The sequence below is a fragment of the Peromyscus leucopus genome, chromosome 18 (assembly GCF_004664715.2).
Source record: "Peromyscus leucopus breed LL Stock chromosome 18, UCI_PerLeu_2.1, whole genome shotgun sequence".
NCBI lineage: Eukaryota > Metazoa > Chordata > Mammalia > Rodentia > Cricetidae > Peromyscus > Peromyscus leucopus.
In genome coordinates this window covers 41,412,927-41,439,787 of record NC_051078.1, presented here as the reverse complement: position 1 = coordinate 41,439,787, position 26,861 = coordinate 41,412,927, and the positions used below count along the sequence as shown (strand labels likewise).

The 26,861-nt window shown below is 42.4% G+C and overlaps 1 protein-coding gene across 6 annotated transcripts in view; it reads left to right on the top strand.

The window, feature by feature from the left end:
* Positions 1–9,526: 9,526 nt before the first annotated feature.
* The window catches only part of Washc3 (WASH complex subunit 3), a 100,359-nt gene continuing 83,024 nt past the window's right edge, over positions 9,527–26,861 (top strand). For 4 of the 6 annotated variants that reach the window (XM_037196853.1, XM_037196852.1, XM_037196855.1 and 1 more), the window contains exons 1-4: positions 9,527–9,722; positions 10,299–10,397; positions 23,228–23,293; positions 25,865–25,972. In XM_037196853.1, coding sequence (XP_037052748.1) covers positions 9,672–9,722; positions 10,299–10,397; positions 23,228–23,293; positions 25,865–25,972 — 324 coding nt within the window. In that variant the 5' untranslated portion in view covers positions 9,527–9,671. The remainder of the gene's footprint in view (positions 9,723–10,298; positions 10,398–23,227; positions 23,294–25,864; positions 25,973–26,861) is intronic. The other 2 variants (XM_037196851.1, XM_037196856.1) reach the window with 1 other exon arrangement.

The window sequence follows — 26,861 nt, the reverse complement described above, 5'->3', positions numbered from 1 at the left end:
AGAAGAATAACATCCTTGGGCAGACCAGAGAAACTAAGGATAGAATGGAAGACTTCTGCTCATGGTTGGGAGATGGAAAGTTGTAAGGAATCTTTTCAAGCCATAATAATGAGAAACAACCAAATAAAGTAAAACTCTAGTATTTCCATGAAAGTACCAAGAGCATAAAAATATGACACTAATGAAACAAGTTCTGGAGAGACAGATCTAGGGAAGCACAGATGAACACAAAACCATGGGAGAAAAATGGAAGGTGGAGAAAGAAAAGCATTCTGCAAGAAGACTCGAGAGGAAGAAATCAGGTGAGACCTTGCTAACTATGATTTGGGGACAGATTTAGGTCTAGAAGGCCCCCAGTCACAAAACTAAATCCCCTGCAAGGCTGCTAACAGAAACAGTGTGTGAATGTTTTTAACAAGTGTTCCCTGTCTCCAGTACAAAGTCAATCATATGCACGCATGTGGTATACAAACTATTGAAAGTCAAAGATGTGATGTGAGAATGAGCAGGAGTTAGGCAGACAGTGGTTAGGAGCAAAGATGAGTGTTCCAGACAGAGAAGACATCGTGTTTAGAGAGCCACAGTAAGTGATTCCAGGAATGGAAAGAAACTGGACATACAGAGAACAGTACAGAGTGAGATTAAAGGAGTGAGCCAGCAGCTGAATGTTGGACAGAACTTGAGATGTGGAACAAGGGTTGTCAATAGAGTCAAGAGCTGCTGAGGATCTAAATGATCAGATGGGCCAGAGGCTGGAGTCCAGTCTCTGTAACTGCTGCATTGTAGAGCCTCATAGATGGCTACAGCTGTGCGACTTTCCAGGCTTGCCTACCTAACAAGTCACATTTGTTATTTTGTTCCAAAGAGAAAGATTGCCCTAAAATAAGATTCTCATCATGTGACTCCCCGACTCTTTTACTCTTTTGGGGGGCCTACCATCCAGCTCCCAAATAAATACATGGAGACTCATTCTTACTTCTGAGTGCCTGGCCCTAGCTTGACTTGTTTCTTGCCAACTTTTTTTAAATTATCCCATCTAGGGCTGGAGAGATGGCTCAGTGGTTAAGAGCACCGACTGCTCTTCCAGAGGTCCTGAGTTCAATTCCCAGCACCCACATGGTGGCTCACAGCCATCTGTAATGAGATCTGGCGCCCTCTTCTGTGTACATAATAAATAAATAAATAAATAAATAAATAAATAAATAAATAAATAAATAAATATTAAAAATATTATCCCATCTACCTTTTGCCTTCTCTATTCTATATTCCTTTCTTTCCTTCTTACTCTCTCGCTCTCTTCTTCCTATTTATCCTCTCTACCTGCCAACCCTACCTATTTCTCTCTCCTGCCTAGCTATTGGCTGTTCAGCTCTTAGTTAGACCAATCAGGTGTTTTTTACAGGCAAAGTATCATAGCTTTACTGAGTTAAACAAATGCAGCATAAAAGAATGCAACACACCTTTGCATCATTAAACACTCTGCAGCATAAACAAATGTAACACATCTCAAAATAATTTTCCATACACCCTACTTAAAGTTCCTCAGTAGCTCCAATAGTGTTTTTGTTCCAGATCCTTCTATGGTTTCTCATTTCACCCAGAGAGAAACCTCAAGTCCTTGCCCTAACGTGCCCTTCAAAGCACCTCACATTCTAATCGTCTTCAACTGCTCACCGTTATGGTATTGTATTCCCCCAAATATTGTGCATGCTAATAAACTTATCTGGGGTCAGAGCAGCCACAATATTAAACATAAAGGATAGGCAGTGGTAGCACACGCCTTTAATACTAGCATTCCAGAGACAGAAATCTGTGTGTTCAAGGATACAGTCAAGCATGGTGACTCATCACGCCTTTAAAACCAGAAAGCAAGTCTTTAATCCCAGGGAGTGGTGGTAGAAAGCAGAAAGGTATATAAGGCGTGAGGACCAGAAGCATTTGGCCTGGTTAAGCACTTGACTGGTTAAGCTTCAGGCTTTTGAGCAGCAGTTCAGCTGAGAACCATTGGGATGAGGACACAGAGGCCTCTAGTCTGAGGAAACAAGACCAGCTGAAGATCTGTCGAGGTGAGGTTAGCTGTGGCTTGTTCTGTCTTTCTGACCTTCCAGCAGTTCACCCCAATACCTGGCTCAGGTTTGATTTTATTAATAAGACTCTAAGATTCATGCTACACACCATTTTCACTTTGCTTCACCCTCACTGGCTTCCATTGTGATACCAGGAGCAGATCTATAAAAGTAGTGAGGACAAACCGGCATGAAACTCAGAAGTGGCCAGAGTGGTGGAGAAGGAGGAGGAGGCAGAGAGGAAGAGAAGGAGGAGCAATCTGCTTTTGTGAAAATTTGAGGAGGTATCCAAACAGGAAAGAGTGGTCAACTTTATTAAATGTTATGTAAAGTCAAGCTAGGTAATAAGCAAGAATCTTTCAGTGACATCCTGAAAGTCAAAGGAGACCTTGAGATCAGTACTGTGGCTTATGGAAAGTTCAGCAATGAAGGAGAGGAGAAAATTTTAAGAGAGAAGCTGGACAACCTTTTGAAGAACTTACCTGAAAGGGAGGGAAGAGGTTGTTTCCTAGAAAAAGGTGAAGTCATAGCACATTTTATTTTACTGGAAATAGGCCAATGAAAGGACAGGCTGATGCTGTGGGAAAGAAGGAAGCAACCATTGGAATGATGTACTCGGGTGAGTTCCTAGGGAACAGATAGAGAGGAATTGTCTTTTTCTAAGAATAAAGACAGTGTATCCAAGTAATGGAAGGGAAGACAAGGTTCCCTCTGATCAAAGACTTTGATCTAGATCAGGAATAGATGTAGCAGAGGGACCATAGCAAGGTCTAACCTCAGGAATCAGGAATGGATATAGCAGAGGGACCATAGCAAGGTCTAACCTCAGGAATCAGGAATGGATAGAGCAGGACCATTGCAAGGTCTAACCTCAGGACACATGAATTTAAAGGGATTCTGATGGGGGCCAGCCAACAAGAGTTGTATACTACAGGTAATGGTCACAGAAAAAGCACTAATGTTGCCAGGTACATATGACAGAAGGGGACAAGCAGACTAAGCAGACTTATAGAGTTGTTATAATAAAGCAAAGGGTCCAAACTGGGCAAGAAAGGACAGAAGGACATGAGGGAAGGGAGGGGTGATGAAAATGTAGACTTCTAGGAAATCTAGAAGTGAGACTGTAAATCCTACAAATGGCAGGGAAGCGTCACTCATGACACCTCAACAATGTGCTGCCTAAACAAGACCCAGACAAGTACAGCAGCAACAGATGTGTTAACATGAGGTCCTCACAAGACCCCACCTTTAAACAAAGAGGTAAAGGCAACTAAGATAGGCTAAGAGTGGGAGAAATGGTCTTCTCTAGGGATGAGCTTCTAATTGACTATCCAGTACCAACTGGCCAGCCCTGAAATCACACACATACAAGTAACACTAAATGGGCTGACCAAATTGCATTTATATATTTGTGCATATGTACAGACATATAAGTGTATATACATATATAAACACGTATGCATGCATATGTGTGTGTGTGTGTGTGTGTGTGTGTGTGTGTGTGTAAGCTGAAGTTTCTGTCCCACCAGCAACTCTCAAATACCCAGCAGTTGCTTCCCAAACAATTGACTCGGAGGCTTAATATTACTTATAAATGCTTGGCTGGTAGCTCAGGCTTATTGCCAACTAGCTCTCACACTTAAATTAAGCCATAATTCTTATCTATGTTTAGCCACATGGCTTGGTACCTTTTCTCAATATGGCATTCTCATCTTGCTTCTTCTGCATCTGGCTGGTGACTCCTGACTCCACCCTTCCTCTTCCCAGCATTCTTAGTTTAGTCACCTCGCCTATACTTCCTGCCTGGCTACTTGCAGCCAATCAGCATTTTATGAAACCAATTCTAGTGACAAATCTTTACAGTGTACAACAGGATTATTGCACAGCATATACATGGAGAGAGAGAGAGAGAGAGAGAGAGAGAGAGAGAGAGAGAGAGAGAGAAAGGGGGGGGAAGAGTCCATGAATTTGAGAGGAAGGAATGGGAGAGGTTAATAAGGGAAGGAAGATAAGAGAAGGGGAGAAATGGATGTAATTATTTTGAAATTTCAAAAATGCAAAAACAAAAACAAAAAAAACAAGACCAATAAGAAGTAGACTTCTTGTAGCTCAAAAAAAAAAAAAACAAAACTCAAAAAAAAAAAAAAAACTATCAGAATTAGGGCAACAAGAGAGTAAGCTAGAAAGACTGACTATGTGGACAGATAGAAAACTTTTAGGAAAAATATGGAGGGTGGAGACACTGACAAATTACAGGGATTGAAGACTGAACATCATAAGCTGCTCTATGGCTGAAGAGTAGAGCTGCTTGGAGGGCAACTGAAGGAACTGAGAAGCCAGGGTATCAATCTCATCTCTAGACATTCACAAGAGGATGAGTGAGAGAAACACAACTCCCAGGATATCAGCCCGCAGAGCATGAACTCAGAACTGTGGTGGCCTGGCATGTTTACAGAGAAGGGAAAGACAGTGGTCTAGAAGCAACTAGGAGCAAGAGAGATGGCTGCCTCCTCCCTGGATGATGTGCGAGGTGGATGAAGATGAAGAAAGAGCCGCAGGCAGCAGTAGCCTCAGGAGAGGCTGATGAGAATTTTGCCCCTAACTGATTTCCATGTGTCAAAGCAAAGGGCTGGAAACTGAGAAGGAAAAGGTCATCGACGTAGAATGCCATTGTCTGTACATGCTGTGGCGTTCATATCTCTATTTTATACCATGATAACTTTCATAGATGCAAATCCAAGCAACAGTTCCTCTAGAAAGCTACATTCATTTTCTTCCATCTGTTAGCTGCTGCTTGCTCTTCAGGGCACACTTTAGCTAAGCCTTTATGAGACTATTAATCCCTCATTTATTTGTCTCCTACTCTAGACTTTGAGCCACTCCACATCTCTGTTATCTGTTTACATACATGAGTACCTAAGCTTTATCTCTCCTTTGTTCATTTCTGTATGCCTGTTTATAATATGTTGAGTATGCAGTATGGGATATGTTTGAATAGATGGCTGGAGGGATGGATAGACGCATGACTGTTTAGTGCCAAGGATCATACCCACATCATAATAAGCAGTTAAAATTGTATATTTAATTTATTAATGACTTTTCACTGAAAAGCAGCCTGACTGGTACTAATTGAGGACTCGTAAGAAAAGAATAGCCTTTGCTCCAAGCAATTTCCAGCCTAATGGAAAACTTCCAGGTCGTATGGACTTTGTCAAGGGGAGAAAACAAAACATAAGTACAGTTGCCTAGAACTGTCACAGTGTTTATGTTATTTATACTTGTGGAACAAGTACAGTTTAGGCATACCTCATTTTATTGTGGTTGGTTTTACTGGGCTTTCCAGATAATTGCTTTCTCTCTCCCGGCAAACTAAAGCTCTGTGGCAACTGCATGGAGCAAGTCTGTTTATTGGTCTCCTTTCCGACAGTGTGTGATCACTTCAGGCATCTGTGCTACATCTTAGTAATTCTCACAGAATTTCCAACTTTCTCATTATGTCTGTTACAGTAATTTGGGATCAGTATCCACTGATGTTACTACTGTAATTGTTCCTGAGTGCCACAAATCATGCCCATGTAAGATGGCAGGCCCAATCCCTTAGCATCATGTGTGTCCTAACTAGTCCATTTACCTGTGTCTCCCTAGAGCCCCTGAAACACAGTAATGAAATGAAACCCTTCAGCTCACACATGGAGGTCTCCTAAGTTCTCACATGAAAGGAGAATTTCCTCTCTCTAACTTTAAACCAAATGCTAGGAAAGTTAAGATTGGTGAGAAAGCCAAAAGCTATGCCCATTCTACCAGTTAATCGGGTTGTAAAGACGGAGAAAAACTTTTAAAGGATACACTGATTTTTTTTATTTTATTGTTAAAAGTTGCAAATAAAAAACACACTGGAAAAGAACTTTTTGAAGGGAATTAATGTGAGTGATAATAAAACAACCTAAAATAGCCCTGTTATTAATATGGAGAAAGTTATTGGTCTGAAAAGAAAGTCAAAACAACCACAATATTCCCCTTAGCCAAAGCCTAATCCACAACAAGGCCTTAATTATCTTTGGTTCTATGAAAGCTGAGAAAGGTGAAGGTCCCACAGAAGGTGAATTTGATGCTAGCAGAGGTTGCTTCATTTGGTTTGGAGAATGAAGATGTCTTCATAACATACAAGGGCACAATGACTCACCCAGGGCTGATGCAGAAGATGCAGCACGTTATCCCCAAGGTCTAGAAAAGATCAATGATGAAGGGGGCTACGCCAGCCAACAGGCTTTCAACACAGATGAAACAGCCTTCTACTGGAAAATGCCGTGTCAGACTTTTATAGCCAGAGAGATGTCAATGCCATTGTCAAAGCTTCAAAAGCCCGACCAATTTTCTTACTAGGGCTTAATGAAGCTGGGGCTTTTACAATGAAGCCATTGCTAACTTACCATTCTGAAAACCCCAGGGCCCTTGAGATTTATACTGTCTGTTCTGCCTGTCCGCTGTAAATGGAACAAAGCCCAGATGATATCATATCTGTTTACAACATGGTTTGCAGACAATTTTAAGCCCATTATTGATACATACTAATCAGGATAAAAAAGAAAAAAAACATTTCCAAGTATGACTGCTAGTTGGCATCAGCGCCATGTGTCACTCAAGAGCTCCAAAGGAGATGGACAATGAGCTTAATGTTTCTGTTGCCTGACACAAAATCCACTCTGCAATGGACACAATTTTTACTTTCAAGTCTTATTATTGAATAAATATGTATGCCTCTAGTGGCATACACCTGAAATCCCAGAACTCAAGACATGGGGTCGGGAAGATCACAAATTCAATGTCATCCTGGGCTATTAGTGAGTTTGAGGTCAGGATGGAATAAACAAGGCCATGTCTCAAAAAACGAATTGGAGAGAAGAAATAAATGAGACAATGGAGGAAGAGAGACAGAAAGAGAGGAGAGAGAAGGAATGAGAGATCTGGGGGAGAAAAGGGGAGAGAAAACCAAATTTGTAAGGCTGCTACACCTTACACACTAACTCTTGTGGATCTTGGCAAAATAAACCGAAACTCTCCCAAAGAATTCAATGTTCTAAATGAAACAAAGAACATTTGTGATCCATGGGCAGAGGTCAAAATGTCAATGTCAAGAAAATTTGAGCTGGCCATGGTAGCACACACCTGTAATCCCAGTACTCAGGGAATGGAGGCAAGAGTTCAAAGTTCATTTCTTTTACATGAGGTTGAGGCTAAGCTGGGCTACAGGACAGCCAGTTCCAAAGGAGAGGAAGGGGGAGTTTGCAAGAAGTGGATTCCAAAGCATGGATGGCTTGAGGTAATTCAAGATTCAGTGAAGGAGGTAGTTGCAGATGTGCTGGAAATAGCAGAAAGACTGGAGTTGGAATTGGAGCCTGAAGATGTGACTGAATTGCTTTTACTCTCACGAAAAACACTTAAACAGAGAAGTACGTTTAATTGATGAGCAAAGCAAGCAGATTCTCAGGATGCAGTGAACATCATTGGAAGAAGAAAGTGTTATTACACAAACTTGCCTGTTAAAGCAGCAACAGGCGTGAGTAAACTACCCCTGATGCTGAAACACATCACTAGTATGAATAAAATCCTGTCAAACAACATCATGTTGCAGATTAATCTTTCCCGAGAAGAGCAGTTTATCAACGCATCAAACTTAATTTCTGGCTTACTTCAAGAAATTCAGTAAATGGGGCATAGAACTAAACTAAATAATTCTCAAAAGATGAAATACAAATGGCTGACAAACACTTTTTTAATGGCCACCCTCCTTGGTCACCAGGGAAACGCAAATTAAAGGTAGTTAGAGATTTTTGTCTTACCCCAGTCAGAATGGCTAAGGTTAAAATAATCAAATGACAACAGATGTCCTTTGCAGGAGAAGGAGAACTGATAGAGGGAGAGCAAACTGCTGCAACCATTTCGGAAATCAGGTCGGAGGGTCCCCCAAAAGTTGGAGATAGATACACCACACGGTTTGGCTATACCACTCTTGGGCATACCCTGAGGTCTATATCCTGCTCTAGATATAGCTCATCCATGTTCAATCCTGCTATATTCACAATAGCCAGAAAGTGGGTAATGAAAACATTGCAAGGGTACAGGAGGGAACCTAGGAAGGACTAACACTAGAAAAACACTGAAGCCCTTTGGGAAGAGACATATGGAAACCTACCACTATAGAAGGTTCCTAAACTGTATACATGCACGTATTATGTATGTATGTATATATGTATGTATGCAGTTCATATTTTAATGGCATTACCCTATTATAAGGCAACAATGGCCCCTACTAGGTACTATAGACACTATTGCTAACAACAACAACAACAACAAAAAGAGCCTAGTACATAGACTGGATTACATCTTTTAGAGTTATTGGGCTGCCGGGTGGAGGTGGTGGTGGTGGCGGTGGCGGCGGCCCAGCACTCAGGAGGCAGAGGCAGTCGGATCTTTGTGAGTTCGAGGCCAGCCTGGTCTACAAAGCGAGATCCAGGAAAGGCACAGAGCTACACAGAGAAACCCTGTCTCGATAAACAAACCAAAAAAAAAAAAAAAAAAATAGAGTTATTGGCCAGTCAGGTTCCATAGAACTTGACAATAAGACCCTACTGTTGAAGACAATCCAATTCAGAACAATTCCACGGAGTGGTATTTAAAATGCAGGTATCCAAGTTTCTCCAAGAGAGATTCTGATTTGGTTTGCTTGAGGTTAATCTCTGCAATGAGCCTTTTAAGAAACACTCCCAACCAGTGGCCCATGAATCACATTTAGAAGAACATGACTCTTTTTCTGGCATTAAAGGCCCTTCATCAGCTCTTTGTGTCTACTTCTGCCTTGTTTCTCATTATTCTCCACCTCTGGGCAGTCTGCTTACACCACCAAACAACTTTGCCTTTGCCCTACATACTGTACTCTCCATTCCAGGCTGTCATCTTAACTCCTCCTAATGTTAAGTAGCCACTAAAGTTGGTTTCCTCGTCTTTGCTCGGGCAACTTAGACCGATTATCTTCAGTACCACAGCACTTTGAGTCCATGTGGTGCATGTACCCATGGTACACAAGCGTTTGTATGTGCTAATTTGCAATGCCACAACTTTCACGGGATTTTGTTTGCACATTCATCTAAAATTTGCACGTCAAAATTCTGCATGTCTTCACTGTACTATTCTTTGACGGTAAAGGTTTCTCCTTCATTTCTTCAGTCCCTCTTTGTCTCTCTCTGTCTCTTTCAGTCTCTGTCTCCCTCTCTGCCTCTCTGTCTGTCCGTCCCTCCGTCCCTCCCTCTCTTTCTCTTTCTCTGTTTTCTCGGGCATTTTTTCAGATTTTACAGCTAAAACGGCACCTGCTGCTTTTCAGCCTCGCTTCCCAGGGCCAACTTTACAATCCGTATCACGAACTACCAATCCCAGAATGCTGAGCGAGAGCGAAGGGGCGGGCTCTCCGAAGCCACCGATTGATTGGTGAACTCGGGAGCTTTCTTCCGGAAAGGCCCCGGAGGCAGGAACTTGGGAAGGGAATCGGGGCTCTGTACGGGACTGGGAGGGGCTTGTACCTGAGCCCCGGGGTCCCCATCCGCTGAGGAGATGGATGAGGATGGGCTTCCTCTCATGGGGTCAGGCATAGACCTGACCAAGGTTTGTAAAAGATGGACTTAAGCTTCCGGCGAGCAGGGAAGGAGCTTGACCAAGGGGCCCCGGTTCCCCGGGAGACGCCACCTCTCCGGGCCCAACCTGGGCCCCTCTTTTGCTAACCTGGGGAAGGGGGAGCCCCCGCAGTCCACTTTGAAAGGGGTCCTTCCTGGGCTAATTAAAGAGTTGGCGTGCCTCGCAGCCTTTGCTCCCCACATCACGTGTCTCTACGCCCAAGGTTGACAGACAGGAGACAGCGCCACTCTAACACTACCTCTCTGGGATCCTCAAGTCTCTCTGTCTCTCTCTGTCTCTGTCTCTGTCTGTCTCTGTCTCTGTCTCTCTCTCTGTCTCTCTCTCTCTCTCTCTCTCTCTCTTGCACATTCTCACACTTTATGCAACCCCTGTGACTTTGACACACGCAAGGTTCGGGAAAACAAATCAGTGACTCTTCTCAGCCCTTCACGAAATTCATGTCACAGGGCAAACCCACACCCTTTATGAAATCCAGACACCCAGAGGATTGCACAGTGTACCTTTCTCCGGTAAGAATCATATTTGTTTGTTTTTTACACGACGCAGGTGCCAGCCATTCAGCAGAAAAGAACCGTGGCCTTTCTAAACCAGTTTGTGGTGCACACGGTGCAGTTTCTCAACCGGTTTTCCACAGTTTGTGAGGAGGTAGGTCCTGTGCTGCTCGTTGACGGAGTAGCCGAGAAGTCAGTCCCCTTCCACCTCAGAGGTTAACATGGTGAAACCAGCTTTTCAGACTTCGTGTATTCACGCTGCCATGACCTTCTTCAAGTGTGTCAAGACACCGTAGCGTCCTCTTTGATTCTGTTACTATCAGTCCTGTACCCTGTACCCTCAACTGAATTAGTATTCTAGAAGTTTCTGTGAGATTGCTCAGTCAAGTTTGTTTTGATTATGAGACCAAAACCAAGAAAAAACAAAAACACCCCAGAAGTTCACAGTTGAATTTTTTTAATTTTAAAGTTTCTTTTTTTATTTTCCTACACCAGAGATTTATATTTTAAGTATATGTTTGAGTTTATATTAAAGTACTTTGCATTCTTTGAGCCAAAAATGGTTCAGGGAGGTAGCCTAGAAATAAATTTTTCAAAAAATACCCCTCTGCATATGGCTGGATAACTTGTGAAGGAAGAAATAAGCACATAATTAAGAAATAGGAGCCAGATCCAGGAACTCCCCTGATCTCTAAGAAAGATTTTTGTTTGTTTGTTTTTGTGTTTTTGTTTGTTTGGTTGGTTGGTTTTGGTTTTTCTCTGTGTAGTTTTGGTACCTGTCCTGGATCTCGCTCTGTAGACCAGGCTGGCCTTGAACTCACAGAGATCTGCCTGCCTCTGCCTCCTGAGTGCTGGGATTAAAGGCTTGCGCCACCACTTTGTGTTTTTTTTTAAGGATGAGGAAGAAAATGAGACTATATGTTGAGACTGAATTTAAGAAAGGAAATATAAAAGATTTAGACAGTTCACAGCGGAATAATTGAATATTCTCTTGTCTTACATTGTCTTGTGTCAGGCGTGTCCTTAACAAAGTAGAGCTTATGTTAGTCGTGTGGCTGTTAATCAGCATTGCCTGCAGACAAGATGCTTCTCATTTGTGTAAAATTCAAGCTGTGTAGTTGTGGATTGTGATCAAGGTCTTGAACAGGATAGGCATGCACCCTGCCGCTGAGCCCCATCCCTAGACCCAGCTGTTGTTTTATATCTTCATCAAAATATCTTCAGCTTTTCCATGGAGACAAATGGAGGAAAAATGTAATTACTAATGGTACAGTAAGGAGCTCAGTTCTGTGTATTTTACATATCCATAGCCCCAGAGACTAGGTGCTTGTTCCCAGGCAGTTCTCTCTCTCTCTCTCTCTCTCTCTCTTTCTCTCTCTTCTTTCTTTCTTCCTTTCTTTTTTTTGGTCTTTTAAAAATTTATTTAATTATTTAAAAGATTTATTTTTATTTTTTGTGTGTGAGTGTTTTGCTCACATGTTTGACTATCCACTACATGAGTGTCTGGTAACCTCAGAGATCAGAAGAGGGCATCAGATCCCCTAGAACCGTAGTTACGGACAGTTATGAGCCACCATGTGGGTGCGGGCAATCCGTTCTGGGTCCTTGGCAAGTACAAGTGCTCTCAGCTGCCAAGCCACCTTTCCAGCCTGTTCTCTCTTAGGGCGCTGCTTCTCTAATAGAGTAAGGAACCCACTGAGTCAAAACCAGCATGCCAAGATTTTCACCGTTCAGTTTTCCCATGGCATCCTTTTCACTCTAGGTTAGTGCATACAGCAGAAAGCAGCAAGTGTTCATTCCCTACAGTTGTGAAGTTGCCCTTTCTGAGTTAAATAAAACTAGCAAACAGGCTAGGAAAGGAATGTGATGTAAGCTGCCGGGGCAAGGAGAGCCCCTGGTCTCTGTAGGCCCTCCAGTTCCCGCTGTCTGGAGATGGGTGTTACCGGTTGACACTGGAATCTGAGATCGCGAGTGTCAGCGTCTGGTAGCTTGTGGACGAGGCAGTGCCCTACGATCCACGCTTTCACCCTCCAGCTCTTCCCCTCTCAACTTTCCCCACAGCCCTCTAGTGTTTCTTGAACCCAAGAAAAAAGGGTGTCAGGCAGAAAGCACAAATAATACAGTGTTAGTCTATTGCCTTTTCTCTCTTTTTTATGTGTTTCTTTGGACAAGTTACATGTATGTCTCTATGGTGAAAAATATGCCGCCTTGATTCTTGTACCCTCCAAGGAATCTATAAGTCAGGCCATATCCCATGAGGGCTGCCTCACATACTTTTTGAGGATGGAAAGAACACTAATTCTAGTCTCTTCTTTCTTGAGAGTGTGTTTTGCTGTTAATTGCAGTCACCTTAATGTATGGGAAATGTGTTGAACTTTTTCTCCTAAGATTCTGTGCCTTTGAGCAACAGCTTCCCAGTCCTCCCATCTCCCCCCCCCACCTCTGATTACCATTATTTTACTCTGTTTTTTAATTTGAACTTTTTTATTTAAAAAAATTAAGCTACAGTTACATCATTACATCATTTCCTTGAACTCCCTCCATCTACACACACACACACACACACACACACACACACACCTTGTGCTCTTTCTCTCAGACTTCATATCCTCTAGCCAAATTGGATTTTTTTTATATTGCAAATGGAAATGAGATCATATAGTATTGTCTTGCTATGCCTAGCTGAGTTCACTTATTGGTGTCCTCTGGATTCATCCATGTTGTCCAAAGTGAAGCGTTTCCTTCTTCCATAAGGTCAGAGTTTTCGTGTGTGTGTGTGTGTGTGTGTGTGTGTGTGTGTGTGTGTGTGTTTTGTGTATTATTTTGTTTATCCGGTCATGGTTCACAGACATTTACGCTGGTTCTGTACCCTGGCTGGGGTAAAGTGCAAATGCCTCTTGCACAGACCGATGCCACTTTCTCTGACTGTGTAACCAGAAGTGGAATCACTAGATCTTCAAGGAGTTACACGTTTCTCTTATCTTTTGAATTGCTATACTGTTTTTCCAAATGGCTGTGTTAATTTTCATTCCTACCAGCAGTACAAATGGGCTGCCTTTTCTCTACCTTCATGCTAATTCTTGTATTTTCTTTTTTAAATCTAATAATGTTCTAACACTGATCTTCCAGTGGATGTGAGGTGGGTTCTCATTCTATTTTAATGTGCATTTTCTTTATGATAAGTGATGTGAAAATTTTTTCCCAAGTATGCATTCCATTTCTGTGTCTTCTCTTGATAGTTATCTGTTCAGGTGCTTTGTTCATTTCATTTTCTTTTTCCTTTTTCTTCCTTTTTTTGGCTTTTTTGAGACAGGGTTTCTCTGTGTAGTCTTGGCTATCCTGTAACTCACTCTGTAGACCAGGCTGGCCTTGAACTCAGAAATCCACCTTCCTCTCTGCCTCTCGAGTGCCGGGATTAAAGGCGTGCGCCACCACTGCCCCGCTTCATTGTCCATTTCTTAAAACGGAATTGTTTGCTTTCTTACTATTGAGTTGTGGTTCTTTATAAATTTTTTTGGCTATGACCATGCTGAGATAGACAGCGTGTAGACATCTCCCATCCATAGGGTGTCCCTTCTCCCCGTCGACAGGTCCATTCTGTGCAGAAGCTTTTTGCTGCACGTACATTTGTTTCTTCTGCTTTTGCTGCTTGTGCCTTTGGGGTCACTTCCAGCCAATGCTTGTCCCTGCCACTGCCCAGAGTTTCTCTCCCGTGTCTTCTTTGTCTGGTGGCTGTGTGGTTTCAGGTCTTACATGTGAGTGTTCTACCCGTGTCACATTGTTTTTTGTGCATGGTGTGTGGTGTGAGCTCTAATTTTATCCTTTTGTTTATATATATCCTGCACCATTTGTCGAAGAAACTTGCCCCCCCCCCTTTTTTCAATTGTGTCTTGGCATGTTTGTGAGAATCAGCTGATCGTGCATGTTCAGCTTTATTTCGGGTACCCTGTTCTGTTCCACAGCCTGTTTTTATCAGCACCGTACTGATTTGGTCTGTATAGCTTTGCCGTCAGTTTTTAAGTCACTGTGGTAGCTTGAAAGAAAATGCCCCCCAAAGGGACCATTGGTACCTAATGGTACCATTAGGAGATGTGGCCTTGTGGGAGTCAATATGGTCTTGTTGGAGGAAATGTGTCCCTGGGGAAGTGGGCTTTGAGGTCTCATCTATGCTCAAGTTACCGCCCAGTATTTCATACCACTTCCTGTTGCCTGTGAGTCAAGATGTAGGACTCTCAGCTCCTTCTCTAGCACCATGTCTGCCTGCATGTTGCCATGCTTCCTGCCATGATGATAATGGACTAAACCTCTGAACTGTAAGCCAGCCCCAGTTAAACGTTTTCCTTTATAAGACTTGCAGTGCTCATTGGTGTCTCTTCACAGCAATAGAAACCCTAACTAAGACAGTCAGCTAAACATCTATGCTAAGTAAGCAGAACTTACAGTCACAGGAACAGGAAGCAAAAATTTTCCTAGTGGGTTGCTAGGGGTGGTAGTGACTGGAACCATTCCCATTTCTACCCCTGATTCCTGGACCCGCGAATCCTGGCCTTGGGAGAAATTGTACTGTTAGGTGCTGATTGAAAGCATAGACCACCTTCTGGAGAGCCCTGCCTCAGCCCTCCAGGCTGCTGCCACCTAACTGGTGGGGTCACTGTGTCTTCAGAAGGCCATGCTGCCCTTCTCTCAGGCCAGCTGCTGCAGGGTGGTGGAGAATGTGGTAAGGCCCGTGGATGCCATGAGCATCTGTGATGTCAGTTCCTAGGTCAGAAGGATGCTGTGTGGAATACCATGATGGTGGATAAGGCATTTCTAAGCCCACAGATGGTAGTTTGAGCAAAGACATTACTTGCAAGAAAGGCAGATCCTTAACCAGAATAAGTATCTTCTCTAGTAAGGACAGGCACTGCCCTTTCCGAGAAGAAAGTAGGCCGGTGCAATAAACCTTCCACAGGTGGCTGGCTGGTTCCCTTGGGGAATGGCGCCTCGTCGGGAGGGCACCGTAGGTCTCTGCCGCTGGCAGATCTGGCACTCAGCAGCTGCTGTGGCCAGCTCAGCCCTGGTAGGTGGCCGTCCAGATGCTGAGCCCCTTTCTCTCCTCCATCTCTGCCTCCAGATGTGCTCTTCTTGTTTCAGTTCGCCTGTGGTGGAGTGTGTGTGTGTGTGTGTGTGTCTTCCTCTATGAATTTCACAATTTCTATTTTTGTGAAAAATTTCACTGGAATTTTGGTAGAGATTATGTTAAATCTATAAACTATTTCAGGCCATTTGTGCATTTTAAGAATATTCAAACCAATGAATACAGGATATCTTTGCATTTACTTGTGTCTGATTTCTCATCAATAATTTATAGCATTTGCACTCTCTTGCTCTCTCTCTCTCTCTCTCTCTCCTTTTTTTTTTTTTTTTTTTTTTTTTTTTGAGACCAGATTTCTCTGTGTAACAGTCCTGGCTCACTTCATAGACCAGGCTGGCCATGAACTCACAGAGATCCACCTGCCTCTGCCTCCCAAGTGCTGAAATTAAAGGTGTGCACCACCATGTTGGTATACAGATCTCACGTTCTTGGTTCTGCATAGAGCTTGGATCCAATGAGATGGACTTATTGATTGGCTTATGAGGTGGGCCTTGGCTGTGGATCTGCAAGGGAAGACCTAGAGTTTGGGTCTCTAATAGGCCATCCTGAACCCCAAGGCTACAGGGACTGACTTGGAATTGTGGTTTTGAGCCTGAATTTGCCAAGTCTGGCTTTGTACCTACCAGTCCTGGGCCCTGGATCCTCTGGGATGGGTCTGAAGCCTGAGTCTGAGGGAGGAGGCCTGGTCCATTCTGTCAGATCTGATGGTTGGGTCTGTAGCAGTCTTCAAAGAGCCTTGGTTTGTGAGGGCATTAGAGCCTGGTTAGGTTTGTTTGGCCTGGATTCTGAGTCTCTGGGGCTAGTTTGGTACTTGGCAGGTATGATATGTACATCCACAAGGCTAGTCTCAGGTATGGGAGAGTGGGTGCTGGGCTGTCACCATGGCCCATGTTTAGAGGGCTGGAGGTTGGGGATGTACAAACAGTCCAGAGGCCGCATATACTGGCCTGAACGGGAAGTCGGGAAAGGTTGTCCTGGGCTAGGTCTGTTAGGGCATGAAGCGCTATAGCCAGTCTGGAGAGTAAGGCTGGAGGGAAGAACCTGACTGTGTTGATGGGTTTCAGTCTACTGCCTTACAGTCAGAGATACCAACCTGGAGCCGTCACAGGCCTGAAGCCTAGGCTGTGTAGTCTGCCTGACTTGGGGCTGGCTTAGAATCTCGGGCAGACCTGGAACCTGTACTCACATGAGCTAGCTTGAAGGTTGAGTCCAGGGCTCACTCTCTCCTCAAGGGGAAGCCTCGTCCTGAGAGTGCAGACCGTAGTACCTCAGGGGCCAGTATGGCCCTATTGTGGCTCTGGAGACTGAGTCTGTGGGGACTAGCCCGACCCTTGGGATGTCTTGAATCTTAGGTTGATTGGGAGGTTTAAACCACTAGGGTTGAGAGCTGTCAGTGGGCCAGGCATGAAGTCTGAGATTCTGAACTCTGAGCAGACAGTGAGTGGGCTTGGAAACTCCGCCTTCGGTACTGGCCAGGTGTCCGGGGCCATCAGGGTCTGACTGGAGTGGTCCTAAGTGTGGGCCAGTGTGGGGCTCACTTCCGTCTCCTTTCCCCAGCTGGAGTTGTGTCCTCACTGCTGTGCTGCTTGGGGTTTGGTGGGAAGTGAGCCCGGTAATGAGCAGCTGTCCGCGTCATACACACACACACACACACACACACACACACACACACACACACACACATACACACATTCACACACACATACACACACACATACACACATACACACACACATACACACATTCACACACACACACACGTCACACACACACGTCACACACACACACACACACACACACACACTTCACACTCACTGCTCTTTTCGATGTGTCTTCCCTGAGTTCATCTGGTCACTGCAGTTCTCACCGGCTTCCCTTAGCTCTTGGGAAAGTGTCTTTGTGGGGGACTCTGTTTAAATCAGTGCTTTGCTTGTGGACATGAACTGGGAAGTCCTGGCCCACCTTCCTGGGGTGCTTTACGTTTGGTAACTGACTACAAGTCATTGTTTACAATTGATGTTTTGGCAGTTTTTACGTTTTGGTCAGTTGTTGGCTGTTCGCTCAGTGAGAGGTAACCAATCTTTCTTGTGTGTTTCTCCCTAACTGAGTAACATGCAGGCAGTCACCTCGGCCCTGCCATTTCAGGTCCACGCTCTCTCTTGGCATACCCACACACTGAGATGTGGACAGTTTGAACTGCTGTTCCCCTTGTATCTGAGCCCCTGGGGTTTGCAGCTCACTGTTCACGGGAGGCTCTCTAACTTGCTGAGAACAGTCCAGAGCCCAGTGAGCCACACTGAGACCCCAGCTCTGGCCTAAGTGAAGAGGCCAAAAGCTTCCCTCTGCTCTGTGCTGTACATTGTGTTGTCCTGTATCTCCTGAATGGAGTGTCTTTGTGGGTATGGAAACTACTGAAGATATCCTATATGTATCTCAAGGTCACTTTCTGGAATAGTTTTTAATCTGTTGCTAGCTCCTGGGAAGCTTGTCCTTGTTTGGCAAGCCGGAACAGAAACAAAATGACTGTTTCCTTAAAAGAAAAAGTGAGCATCCGCTGTAGTTTCTGAGTTATGAGTGGGCTGCAGGGAGAAAGGCGCCTCCTCCCTGCACGCTGGTCTACGGTGGACATAACTGTAGCGCTTTCAGCCAGCCAAACTCAAGCTGGGATTCAATTAGGAACAACTCGAGCTCTTTCTTCATCTGTTACTTTGTTTCTTAGAGTTTTCTGATAAAGAGAACAGTATAGAACTCTTTTATATTTGTAAAGAGCTCAACTTTTTAAAAGACTTTGTACCTACTAGGCTACTTTGAAAAGAATTCTGCTTCGCCTGCTGAGACCAGAGGCCAGAGAAAGGAAAGCAGTTGGATCAGACCCAATTTACAGAGTCACTTAGGGTCATCTCCTCTTCCTTCACAAATCCCCAGCTGACTGTACATTCCTGCTCTCATGAGCAGAAGGGCCGGCGGCGTCCACCACTCAGTGGGCAGGGCCAACCCATGCTCTTACCTGTGTAAATTCTGGGCAGACTGTCCTACTGTGAATTACCGGGTCAACAGCCCCGTGTGAACAAGACATGTGGATGTTTTATCTTGACTCAGATTTGGTACACACAATACTGGATTTTAAATCATTTCTGATCTTTTTCTTCTAGAACTCTTTAAATACAGGCAAAGGTGTTGAGAATTCTCATCTAACAGATTTATAGTGTTTATCTTTTTATATCCAAGTTTTAGGCCCGCATTGAACTTATCTTTCAAACAAATGATGTCTTTCTTAAACCCTTTTTTGGTTTTTGCTCCATCTTTATAGTGGGGAGGCTTAAGAGTCATATGCGGCTTACTGAAGACTGATTGATTCCCTGCTGGCCTCTAGGATACACAGCACAGCAGGGTACACTCTTTAGAGACGTAGCTATCGATGCTCTGTATTTTACAATCATAGTTATGTCATCTCATTGTTCAGTGCTATTAATTAACCTTCTCTAGAGCTGGCTTGAGAATCTCAGGTGTTGAGTGGTTTTGGATTTTCTGTTGTTCTGTAGAATTGTGAGAATCATTTCTTAATGAAGCACTCCTTGTAAGTTTTTAAATTAATAACTAGACTATTTGGAGGGGGGTTTAGAACTTCAGTGTAGTATAAAACTGCTAGGGTTTGTTTTTTCTTGAAATTATGTTTACATTGGTTTATCTAGCATTGACATCGGTGGTAGTAGCCATAGTAGCTAAAGTGAGCTCGGAATGAAAGGATGGCAGGTACCAGAACAATCTACAGCATACAAAGAGGGAGAAGACTATTGCTCTGAAGTGATCATTTTTGTCATTTTTGAAATGATCATCTTCAGTCTATTCAGTAGGTAGATTTCCAAACAAACATCTTTACTCCGGTAATCACTAAGATTTCGTTCCAGTCTCCACCTACCCTGTGTAAGTCGTCCGTTCAGTACTCAGTGACAGCTTAGTTTTATCTTCTGATCATGAGAATATTTAATACTGATTTAAAAATAATAATAGTTGCAGGTGAATGTCATCCACCTTAGTAAATGTTCCAAATCAGAAAATCTTGGTTTCCAGTCTGTATAGTCCAGAGCTTGCTGAGAAGCTGGTCAGTTGTTTACTAACTCTGGATAATGAACAACAGTCTGTGGCCCCCCGGATCTACCATCATGTTGTCGCAGATTCTGTCAGCTCTGGATTTGAAGTGTTTTGGTTCAGGTGATTTCACTTGTATAAAATCTCGCTTTTTTCTTTTTCTCTTAAAAATGAGCAAGGTCATTCCTACTTTATAGACTTGGTGTGGAGACTCGAATGATGTGATGCAGACACAGTATTTCACACACCAATGATCAGACATTTACAATACTAAATCTCTTTCAAAGTGTATATTTATATGGGTATATTAAAACATAAAACTTAGTTTGGGGAACTGGAGCAATAGTTCAGTCAATAAAATGCTTTTCATGAAAGCATGAGGACCTGAGTTTGATGTCTCAGAGTCTATATGAAAGTTAACTAGGGAAGAGCATGCCTAACCTGGGTGTCGGGAGGGTCATTGGGAGGGTTCCTGGGCTTGCTCACCAGCCAGTCAAACTGAATTGGAGAGCTCCAGGTACAGGGAAATAACCTGTCTCAAAACTTAAAGTAGAGATCAATTAAGGAAGATGCCTTAAAAGTTGACCTCTGGCCTCCACATAGACACACATGTATGTGCACTCTCTCACACACATTAACATGTATATGCACATACATGCATAAAATAGTAAATTTTGAATTCATTTTTTTTTATGTTCATTTTACTTAAACCAGTATGCTCATTTTTCACATATGGAATTTATCATTTCACAAATTAATTTGTTGTAAGATTTCTCCTCTAGTGAATTAAAAGACTTATTAAATTTGCCAAAATTGAATTTCCATGATTTTCAGGAATGTGCCTATAATTTGGATAGCATGACATGTTTTATAACTTGTATTTATGTTTACATAACAGCTTATTGTGAACAAATCTCAAAGTTAAACTTAGCACTGATGCCATTAAAACTAAATTTGATCCAGGGGATGCAGGCCTGTTATCTGAGCCCTAGGGGGGACTGACAGCCTGAGGCTACTCAGACTGCACTGAACGTTTGAAGCCAACCTGAGCTCCACAGTGAATCCCTCTCTCAAAAAAAATGAAACCAGAATTAGAGATTAGCTTGTGTATGTTGAATTTCCAGTGGTCGTTTTAAAAGTAAGTGTTCTCAGGTTGGACAGGTAGCTCAGTAGTAAAAAGCACGTGTTTCTCTTACAGAGGCCCCAGGTTTGGGTTCCAGCACCCATGTTAGGTGATTCACAGTTGCCTGTAACTCCAGCTCCAGGAGACCTGGCGCCTCCTCTGGCATCCATGGGTACCTGCACTCATGTACACATACTCACAGACACACACACATAATTTAAAATAAACGTTATCTTTAATACAAAATAAAAAACAAGTACTCTATAGCTATACACTTTGCATCAGGTATATGAAAGGGGTGTGATAATGTAATAAAGTGCAACATATGAGTTAAATAATATTGAAACACTGTCTCGCTCATGTACCAGTCTTGTGGATCTAAGTTATCAGAGCAATTGCTATATCCAGGAGAAGTTTCTTCTATTATGTCCTCTGATAATGTTGCTTCAACATCCACTCAGGCTTCCATTGTCATTCCTAAGACTGAAGATACACATCTTCATCCCAGCTTGCAAAGATGGAAGAGACAAAATACAGTAATAGGTAAAATAAAAAGAATGCAGCTTTTATTTAAATTTCAGGTGACAGATTCAGATGCAGCAACGTATCCTGCCATTCCATCTATTTGGATGGCTGAGGCAGGGAGCTGCCGTGATCCCAAGTTTGAGACTTACATAGGCAGGATTGATAGATCCTTCCTTGAAACAACCAAGTATCCTATGAAACACTAAGTGCTCTGTACCAATGTTCAGTATTTTACTCCTAATTGTGGGCAAAATGACCTTGGGGAATTAAAGCTCTGCTTTTAATAAGGAGTTTTATATTATTCCACGTAGCAGACAAAATGCTGCCTCTGCCATGGAGTAAACTGGCTAACCCTCTTGGAATGTGTAACAAAACATGACATGTTTAGAATCAAAGTATTCAGTAAATGCTTTTTTGGATTGTATATATTGTATATATGTGTGTAGATGAATAATTGTATGTTTGGTATATGTGCATGCAGATATACCCATACCCATTTGTGTGGGTAACTGTGTGTACAGGTTGGCATGCACATGGACTCCAGAGGATGCCATTCGATCTTTCCCTCATCACTCTCCACTGTATTTATTGAAGCAGCATCTCTTGGTGAACTCAGTGCTCACTGATCTGGCTGTTCCTACTATCCACCTTGCTCTGGAAATCCAGTTTCTACCTCCAGGTGCTGGGAGTACGAACTCCAGTCTGGCTGTTACGCCTGCCTGGCTGTTATGTGGGTGCAGGGGATACAAACTCCAGTCCCCGCACTGGAGTAGCAAGTGCTTTATCCCCTGGACCGTCTCCCTAGGACCAGATGGGTAGCTTAATTTTATAAATTAATTAGGGCATAGTGTGCTTTGGTCTGGTTTATGTTGGGTTTTGATAGTAGATGTTTCATTTTGCTTCTTTAGAACTCTTTTTCTCTTTTAATTCTTTTCTAAAATGTATTGTTCATCTTTCCATTTCACCCCTCCCCCTTTTACTTTTGAAACTTGAGAACTTTGAATTTGGACTGAATTGTATTTGCTTATTCACCAGAGTAATTTCTACAGGCAGATCCTATGCAAGGCTATGTCTAACTAATTGTTATTCTTTCTCTTGTCTTCTGTGGACAGTTCACTCACTGGCAAGTAGTTATTTCGCTGCTTTCACATTCCAGGCACTGTCCTGGTTCTCAGAATACAGCAGTGTCAGGGACCAGCCCGAACCATTGAGCAGTCCTTGAAGGGAAGAGTGAGGATTAAGAAATAATAGATAGGAAAAATATAGACATAGATGAAAAAAAAGACAGAGACACAAGATAGCTTCGGGAGGGCTCTGGGTCAATACCACAGTCTCCTCGTGTTTATTCCTAATGGGCTTTTTATATACCAGCAAGGGGAGAGGCAAAAGACCTCCCCCTCTCAAGGTCAAGGTACAAAGTACAAACAAGTGTAGACCCTTCCTTAATTTTCAGAACACCTGGTAACCACACCTATGACAAAGCATCTTATAATTAGGTCTTGAAGTATACGTCACCTGGTAACCACGCCTTTGGCCAAAACATCCTATTATGCAGCTTTGTGGGGCAAAGCAAACTCAGACTCTCTGACCCTGAGTCAAGATGGAATAAGGCCTCACTGTGGAGTCTCTGTGGGCCCCACACAGTGAATGAAAGACTGGCCTAGCTTGAATGTATATTTTGGTTTCTTGCTCTGATAATGAATTTAAGAAAGGTGAAAGGTTAAGATTTCTATTAGTGGCCGGGTGGTGGTGGCATACACCTTTAATCCCAGCACTCGGGAGGCAGAGACGGGCGGATCTCTGTGAGTTCGAGGCCAGCCTGGTCTACAGAGTGAGATCCAGGAAAGACACAAAACTACACAGAGAAACCCTGTCTCAAAAAAACAAAAAAAAAAAAAAAAAAAAAAAAAAAAAAATTTCTATTAGTGTCCATATAGAAACTGACATATTCTAATAATACCATGTTCTCATTCAACTCTTACGAAAACAGTGGTATATGAGAAAATGAGAAATTTTTAAGTTGTGTATTTTATAATTTCCAAATCTGCTCTTCATTGTTCTTTCTCGCCATGTTAATCAAATGCTCTGTTCTTATGTCTCTGACTTTTTCTAGAAACTGGCAGACCTTTCTCTTCGTATTCAACAAATTGAAACGACTCTCAATATTTTAGATGCAAAGGTTTGTATTTCCAAATACAGGATAAACTTTTCTGTATGTACATCATTTTTCTCAGTCATACTTAGAATGTATTTGGGAGTGAAATCAATCTAACCCCTGCGTCTGTGAAGTGATAATGTTGCACATTAAAAAATGTATTAAAATTGCAAGACAATGAACGGTGTTATGTAAACATCAACTTAGTCATTTCAAATGAACTCATGGATTGAGAGTTCTTTCATTATGCTAATTACAAGTAAACTATAAACATCATGTTAGCAAATTAAGCTACTATTAATGGAAACTCAAAATTATATTTTTAAGATTTTTATTTATTTTATGTGCATTGGTGTTTAGCTTGCATGTGTGTCTGTGGGAGTTAGAACTGGAGTTACAGACAGTTGTGAGCTGCCATGTGGGTCCTGGAAATTGAACCTGGGTCCTCTGGAAGAGCAGCCAGTGCTTTTGACCGCTGAGCTGTCTCTCTGGCCCAATTATTTTTATTTTAATGATTATAATGTAGAAATAGTGGCACAATAATATAATCATTAGAATAAAACTTAAAAGTCTCCCAATTAAAATTTATCAACATTGTCTGATATTTTCATTTGTAAAATATCTTGGAAGTTAATGAAGAATACCAGTTTGAAATCAGAAATTGCCAAGAAGCTGGATACAGTGGTCCCTGTTGATAATCCCAGTACTCAGGAGGATGATGCAGGAAGATAGTGAGTTTGATGCCAGCCTGATCTGTACAGAAAGAAACAACAAACGAAAGGTCCTGTGTTACCTGAAAAAAATTATTTTTATTTGATTACTAGAGATTTTGATAAATAAGTGACACATTCAGTTTTAACTTCTTTTGGTTTGTAATGTTGTACATGTTTTTCCTGTTTTCGGGGGTAAAGGAGAAACTACTGTGTGTTTTTTTTTTCTACTGTATTTTTGGGATTTTATCCTTCCCTCCATGATACTCCAAAAAAGTGTTCAGTGTCTGCCTTTGTATGTGTCAGTTCAAGGGGGATTTCATTTTTTTAATCAAAATATTCACTAAATGTGTAAGTGGAAAATTTTGTATTCGTGTTAGAATACGCAAGTAAAGGCGAGGTTGTACTTTCTCTGCCCTCTGTGGACTTCAACAGGTACGTTGCCTGAGACCATTTCTCTGGCATAGAACTTTGGATATGCTAGGGATATTCTAGCCGTCACAACTGCACCTACTGTGACTTTGGGCCACTGCCACTTGGCTAAGCACAGTCTTCAGTCAGCACTTGTCAATGACTTCTGCTGCTTGAGATCCAATCACCAGGGATTTCGTATACTCTGTCTTATGACTGTGTCTTTAATGGTTGGGGACCCTAAGGTGCTGCCGTCCAAGGACACAAGTCACATTTCCGTTTGGACAAGTTCACCATAGTGTTTCGCCAGCATAGTACAATTCCCACAGCCAGCAAACATCTGAGAGACACAGGGTAATATCAGGATGGATTTTTTGTAAATCTAACCCCAAATGCCTATCTTTTTTGTTTTAAAATGCTACTGTTCTAGTCTGGAATGTTGACAATATGCCTACCTGCTGTGAATAAAACACATTTTAGTAACATTCAATAATAAATGTTTACAGAGAGAAAAATACGCTGTGTTATATATTAAAATGTAAAGACACGCCGGGCGGTGGTGGCGCACGCCTTTAATCCCAGCACTCGGGAGGCAGAGCCAGGCGGATCTCTGTGAGTTCGAGGCCAGCCTGGGCTACCAAGTGAGCTCCAGGAAAGGCGCAAAGCTACGCAGAGAAACCCTGTCTCGAAAAACCAATTAAAACTTAAAATGGGCTAGCGGGCTGGGTAGGAGATGCAGGGAAGTACTTGCTGTTACAAGTCTGAGGACCTGAGTTCAGGGGAGAAAGGATCTAGCCAATCCAGCACTTCAAATGGAGGCACTCCAGGCAGTGTGCGACCCTTTCCTCAGAAGATGGTGAAGGGACAGTGAAGAAGAGTCCAGCACATGCACCAGCATGCATGCACACATGTGCACATACGTGCTTGCTAACCCCCACACAGCTATACACACACACACACACACACACACACACACACACACACACATGCATGTATATACAACACACTTGCACATACACTGTGTATTGCAGGGTACTTTTCTTTAGCAAGCTATTTTTAATAAAAATGTTTCAGAAATAATTCTATAAAGAAAACTTCCTCATCCTTGTTGCAGGCAATAAAAATGGGGGTATAAGGAAGGTTGGCCAGAGGCTCACATAGTATGTTAGCAGTGCATACACGTTGGCAGTCAGGCTCTAAAGCCACGCTCTCAGATCTCGCACTAAAATACTCTGTAATCTTAACAATAATTTGTAGGGAAAGAAGGGTTATCAACTAAATTAAACTTTTGAAAAAAATCTTCAAAAGTATTGTGAATGTTTTTCACTTTGAGTTTATGACATGGAGATGGAAGATGAAAATTCTGAACCTATGTGATTTGGTAGGTTTAAGGGAGCTGAATAAGAACTCACAGGTAAAAAGGTTTTTTGTGTGCACCTAAAAGGATCTCCCAACACTAATGTTCATTTCTCAGCTGTCATCTATCCCAGGCCTAGAGGATGTCACCGTTGAAGTGTCTCCTTTAAGTGTCACTGCCGTCCCGAGCGGATCACATTCTGAAAGCCCTCCAGAGCAGCCACAGGTAAGATTTACAGGGACATGGTCATCGTCATCGTGGTTGAGCTGGATAGCCCTGTGCTTAGACCTTGGAAGATGCTCAGTAGCTGTGAGACTCTTAGTCATCAAATTACAAAGCCTGAAGGTGCAGAACACATGTCGAGGAAAAGGAGCTAGCTATTTTGTTTTTTAATTTTATTAAAACTTCATTATGTATGTCACACCAAAGTTAACAAGACCCAAAGTCTCTATATTTCAGTGAACTGAAAAAGTGTATTTTGGAAGTTGATTTGTTTATTTAAAGATATCCATTATATGCACATCTCAGTGAGGTATTGAAATATGAAATAAAACAATCACCAAAATGGTGACCCACTAAAGTAATATTAACAAAGTAGACATCCTATGTAAGCGAATTTTGCATTTGTACCTAGAAGTATTTTCACACGGTATTTTTAGGTCATAATGATGTTGCTAATAAAGTTAGTAGCTGAGAAAGGAAGCTTGCTGTGTGTCAACACGTATATACTTCTGAGTGTTTTTATTTTAATAATTGAATATATTTAGTCCTCAGAAGAGCCCTATGACTCAAGTATAGTTAGTTGATCTTCTGTGCCTGATTCTGCATTTCGGAATTCACCTAACCACACATTAAGGGTATTCAGGAAGAAAGAATTTGCATCTATAGGGAATGTATGTGGACTCTTCCTTGTCATTATTCCTTAAACACCATGAGTGTTTACATTGTAAATGGTACTCTAAGTAATCTAAAGATGGCCTAAATCACACTATAGGGTAAGTTAAATTCAGACACAATGCCACTTTATAGATAGGATACTCTAGCAGCTGCAGATTTCAATATCTATGGGGTCCTAAGACCAACCCCTGCAGATCCCCAACTACCTATTACTGTT